At 35.2% G+C, this 6,313-nt stretch overlaps 1 protein-coding gene across 1 annotated transcript; it reads left to right on the forward strand.

The window, feature by feature from the left end:
- Positions 1-1,214: 1,214 nt before the first annotated feature.
- Positions 1,215-5,504, forward strand: LOC110444268. Its single transcript, XM_021488662.1, has 2 exons — positions 1,215-2,051; positions 3,377-5,504. Exons 1-2 carry the CDS (start codon positions 1,513-1,515, stop codon positions 3,912-3,914), a joined length of 1,077 nt encoding a protein of 358 aa, XP_021344337.1. The 5' UTR covers positions 1,215-1,512; the 3' UTR covers positions 3,915-5,504.
- Positions 5,505-6,313: the final 809 nt, after the last annotated feature.

A 6,313-nucleotide genomic window follows, 5' to 3' on the forward strand; every position in this document is an offset into this window, starting at 1 on the left:
AAACTACACACTATTGTATTCTATAGTGATACAACTACACACTATTGTATACTATAGTGATACAACTACACATATTGCATACTATAGTGATACAATTACACACATTGCATACTATAGTGATACAACAACACACTATTGTATACCATAGTGATACAACTACACAATATTGTATACTATAGTGATACAACTACACACTATTGTATACTATAGTGATACAACTACACACTATTGTATACTATAGTGATACAACTACACAATATTGTATACTAAAGAGATAAAACTACACACATTGTATACTATAGTGATACAACTACACACATTGTATACTATGCTACACACTATTGTATACTATAGTGATACAACTACACACTTTTGTATACCATAGCGATACAACTACACACTATTGTATACTATAGTGATACAACTACACACTATTGTATACTATAGTGATACAACTNATTGTATACTATAGTGATACAACTACACAATATTGTATACTATAGTGATACAACTATACACTATTTTATACTATAGTGATACAAATACACACATTGTATACTATAGTGACACGACTACACACTATTGTATAATATAGTGATACAACTACACAATTGCATACTATAGTGATACAATTACACATTATTGTATACTATAGTGATACAACTACACACATTGTATACTATAGTGATACAACTACACACTATTGTATACTATAATGATACAACTACACACATTGTATACTATAGTGATACAACTACACAATATTGTATACTATAGTGATACAACTACATATTATTGTATACTATAGTGATACAACTACACACTATTGCGCTAGGTATTACAGTTTCTGTGTTGTAGTATTCAAGCAATATATATGTGGCGCTATAGAATGAGACGTAAGATACACCGACCCATAACAAGCGGAACTTTCAACAACCAGCACACACATACACGCGACCTCACACATATGAAGGTACTAAGAGGGATCACATGGTAAGACGCGCTTGAGTAAGGCGACTCTTGTACATTAATCACTTGAATGCTAAGTACATTTCGGTGAGATTAGGTAAGAAGCTTTGAATATGTTATATAATAAGTGAGCCTTGTATTGAGAAGGACATGCTCATTGAACTATATCAGGATGTAAACATGTACTATATATATATACGCAAGCCACAGGGAAATATCAAGCTCGGGTTTACTTCCGGAAGTACACATTTCCGACCCATATCCACATGACGAACAGCGTATGACTAGGAATTTATAAAACAACGGAGCCCTCTCACTGGCAGTCGATATACGGCGTACATCCTTTATTACTGACCTTAACATGTAAGACCCTACATGAGTTACATGGTTTTAACATGTAGAAGATTTTGATGTTTGAAACGCATTACAATTCATTTTTACTAGCAAAATCCGAGAATTAATTTTAGCATTCTTTTTATTGTACCAACTCAAAAGCCATGGAGCGGTCTCGAGATGTTCTACCGTACAATTAGCTAACAACAGATGATGGCCACAACGCAGGCAATACACGGGAATGTCTCGGACACATCTTTTTCCCAAAGTGGGTATGATTTGGAAGTTTATGACAACGGGCACTTTTACGGCATCCATCTTTCGGCGTTGCTTTGCATCCTGATCAGTTTTCTGTGTGCAGTGACTGTTACCATCGCATCCTTTACAAAGCGAAAGACCAATTTTTTCACATGGTCGAAGAGTGACCGTTTCGTCGTGTACATTGCTATTTGCGATAGCCTCTTCAACATCGCACATAGTTTAGACCACACCCATGTACTCGTTACTAAATCTCATGTCAAGCCCAAACAACTCTGTGCCTTTTATGGATTTATTTTGTCCGAATTTTTGAGCGCACAAATTTTCATGATCAACTTGGTAGCCATCAATGCGTTTTGCTTAATGTTTTTCAACAAGGATATTCCATTTGGAAAGTGGGACCATCGTCTATTAATATGGACTTTCGGAGCACCTCTCCTTGCTTCTATAGTTGCAGTGTCTTTGAACCAGTTCGGGCCGAACACAGTCTTGTAAGTAATTTTTTTTTACTTTTCTTTAAAACCAGCAGAACCAACTTGAGAATTAAAATCTGAAGAAAACGTGTTCAATGGTGAAATTAATTACTATAGTACCTTCTCTGCACCCCTGTGATACTTCATAACGAAATCGAAGGCTCTACGCGCCACCTTCAAAATCATGTAAATAGCTAACTGATAAAGCCTTTGATTTTGTCATGACATATTCCATGGGTTCAGAGAACGTGTGTGAGCCTAAACCCTGCAGTTACGAGAATGGGCATATTGGGACCATACATTTGGCATAACAGGTGAAAACCCAGTTCAATAACACCAGATTGCGTATTTCATATGTTTGTTACTTATAATAATAAAGGAAATTTGGATTTTGTTCAATTTGCTCAACAAAAATAGGAGAGAATCGGTGATATTCAAGTGATTCATCTATAATTATAACGGAGAGTTGCTTGGTATGACCAAATTCAGAAAACCGCTGTAAAGAATTGATATTTCCCCGTAATAAGTTTCAATTACAAACTAGCTAAACGATATTTTGTTATTTCTGAGCTGAACCTAAAGCTATAATGGTCGATATTTTGTTATTTCTGAGCTGAACCTAAAGCTATAATGGTCGATATTTTGTTATTTCTGAGCTGAACCTAAAGCTATAATGGTCGATATTTTGTTATTTCTGAGCTGAACCTAAAGCTATAATGGTCGATATTTTGTTATTTCTGAGCTGAACCTAAAGCTATAATGGTCGATATTTTGTTATTTCTGAGCTGAACCTAAAGCTATAATGGTCGATATTTTGTTATTTCTGAGCTGAACCTAAAGCTATAATGGTCGATATTTTGTTATTTCTGAGCTGAACCTAAAGCTATAATGGTCGATATTTTGTTATTTCTGAGCTGAACCTAAAGCTATAATGGTCGATATTTTGTTATTTCTGAGCTGAACCTAAAGCTATAATGGTCGATATTTTGTTATTTCTGAGCTGAACCTAAAGCTATAATGGTCGATATTTTGTTATTTCTGAGCTGAACCTAAAGCTATAATGGTCGATATTTTGTTATTTCTGAGCTGAACCTAAAGCTATAATGGTCGATATTTTGTTATTTCTGAGCTGAACCTAAAGCTATAATGGTCGATATTTTGTTATTTCTGAGCTGAACCTAAAGCTATAATGGTCGATATTTTGTTATTTCTGAGCTGAACCTAAAGCTATAATGGTCGATATTTTGTTATTTCTGAGCTGAACCTAAAGCTATAATGGTCGATATTTTGTTATTTCTGAGCTGAACCTAAAGCTATAATGGTCGATATTTTGTTCCTTGCAGTTGTTTCATGGACGCCATTAGGGGAAAGCTGATGAACACAGTCTACCTGACCATTCCATTGCTGATCGTCTTCTCGGTCAATTTGGTGTTGTACGGACTGACTTACTGGCGACTTAAAGTGGGAGCTACGAAGTTCAAAGGCTCCAGAATGTCGTCTCGGACCAGGCGCGTGGCGAGAAACATGATTTTGTTTCTCCTGGCGTTTTTTGTTCAGTATTGGGCCGCAGCTCTGTTCGGCGCGTACCAGTTGTTCACTGATGATATTCCCACCGTCATCTATTACTTTCTGACAACATTCACGAATATTGGCGGATTTCTGAACGGGTTGGTATACATCGTCATACGTCGTCGGTTCCTCCATCGAGACAAAAGCGGCGAAAAGACATCTGTAGACAGGCTTAACAGGTCGGGCGATGCAAGTCCTAGCGCAATGAGACATATCAAGATTAAGAAACAGGAGGGAGACATCGTGAAGTCAAAGGACAACATACTTTCGCCTGAATCTTCTTCTACGATTCATCAACATGAAGAAGTGTAGATATGTATTATAACAGTTGTAGCAACAGACATGTATCTGCCGACACTTGTAGTAATCACAGGGACCTGATGATTCCTTACAACTATACATGTATGTGAACCTAAACGGAGAGGTTCACAGTAATTTTACACGTTTTCGGGGTTAGATCCATTTTCGGTAAACATTATGCCATCATCGGCACAGACTTCCCCCCGAAAATGGAACTAAACCCCAAGAACGTGTAACATTACACTGAACATCTCAGTTAAGGTCGTAATATAGCTGTAAAGAATGTTCACGTCCCTGTAGTAGGCATGTAAATGACTTAGGTTAAAGTCATCCTGTCCGCTTTCCTGAAACAGGCTGCAGTTGTTAAAGAACATAATTGTATTACATCAGTTGTTAAAGAACATACTTGTATTACATCAGTTGTTAAAGAACATAATTGTATTGTTAAACAATTATATTGTGCCTTTATAGATTTTAAAAAGACTTTTGATAGTGTTTGGAGAATAGGCTTTTGGAACAAACTTTTGGTTAATTTATTACAAATATGTACAATGACATTAAGGCTATAGTGATGAAAGATGGCGTATTCTCGAATGTATTCCCATGTAGTTCTGGGGTCCGGCAAGGCGATAATCTTTCCCCGTTTTTATTTTCACTTTTTCTTAATGATTTAGAAGATTTTATGAAATCACGTTACTGTAAGGTCTGTCTAATATAAACGACCAGCTAGAGGAGGAATTACATGTATTACTGAAGCTTTATGAATTTTAAAGAATTCCCGATGGCCTTGATTTTACATACAACGGTACTGTTATAGGAATAGCTAAGGATTTTAAATACATTGGGGTTTATTTTACTAAAACTGGTTTGACACAGTTCAATATTAAACAACTGTATGGTAAAGGTTTAAAAGCAATGTATGGTGCTATTTCAAAAATGTAGGGATCATAATTTGTCAATAGATTGTCAATTTGATATATTTGACAAAGCCATCAAACCTGTTGTTTTATATGGATGTGGAGTTTGGGGTTTCTGTAACTATGAACTTATCGAACGTTTACATTTAAAATTTTGCGAACACATATGTAATGTTAAAACGTCAAAACGAACTTTATGATATACGGAGAACATGGAAAGTTTCCGCTAGATATTAATGTCAAAGTAAGAATGGTCGGCTTTTGGGCTAAATTGACAAAAAACAACCAGAATAAATTAAGTAATAAACTGTTAGCAATTTTATCAAATGAATCATCATGGCGAAAATATGAGAAAAGTATTTTTGAAGAATGCAGTCTGATACATATATTTAATAGTCAAGAGTTTCCAAGTATACATTGGCTAAAGAGTACCATATTTTATAAACTAAAAAGAAAATTTATATCAAACTGGAGGAATGAAATTTATACTTCTCCTAAAGGAATCAATTATAAAATATATAAATACGAACTTTGTTTAGAAAAGTACTTACTAGAACTCCCTCCGATTCTCAATAGTATGCATAAACATATGTCCAGATATTGTGAAAAACCAAACACATTTAAATATCATACATTATTCAATTATGTAACACAACATGAATTGACATCATTGGCTAAATTTATTACCGATATTAATTACATAATTAATTTACAATACTAATGTCCATCCTGTTCCAACATGTATTATTGTCACCTATTTGTATATATGTATTCTCGACACTGTATTGTTGATGAGAACAATTGTTATTGTCATTGTATTCACCCTACAACCCTTACTCCAACCGCCACCATTCCCAACCTGTTCACCAGCATTGCCTGGTAGTAGACAATTCTGTAATCTGCTTACTCTCCAGCATTGCCTGGCAGTAGACAATTCTGTAATCTGCTTACTCTGAAACTCGTACGTTGAAGGTTTGCTCGTTGTTAACAGGCCTCCACGTGATCAATAATTATGTTAAGATTACCATTGGTCAGTTTTATTTAGTTACTTGTTAGTCGCATGTTGCTTAAGTGACGAATTCGATATGAAACACATCTCTAGGTGCATTTTACTGAATTACAGTTAATAGAAATTTCAGTATTAGAATAAAAACATAACAAAAATGGAATTTCCAGGAGTTTGGACCTTTCTGCTGAGGTATTACACTTTATCAATGTTGTTATCAAGGGATTGTAAATGTGCAGTGTCAAAGTGAAATATTAGCACTTTATTGCAAAGCGAAGTAGCTTTGAGCCAGATGGGTTTTTTTAAATTTATTTTAGGCGTTGCTTTGTTGATCAAAAGTCAGTTTATCCGCTAGGACTCCGGTGGCTCACCATTGTATATCATACCTTGTATCAACCATGTATCAACCCGAAATCCTGATGTAGGTTATGGAAATGGTAATTTTTAACATCTCTATCATTTTCACTAAACATTGTAATCATTTAAGC

This window comes from Mizuhopecten yessoensis, unplaced genomic scaffold, assembly GCF_002113885.1.
Source record: "Mizuhopecten yessoensis strain PY_sf001 unplaced genomic scaffold, ASM211388v2 scaffold2039, whole genome shotgun sequence".
NCBI classification, from domain to species: Eukaryota; Metazoa; Mollusca; class Bivalvia; order Pectinida; family Pectinidae; genus Mizuhopecten; species Mizuhopecten yessoensis.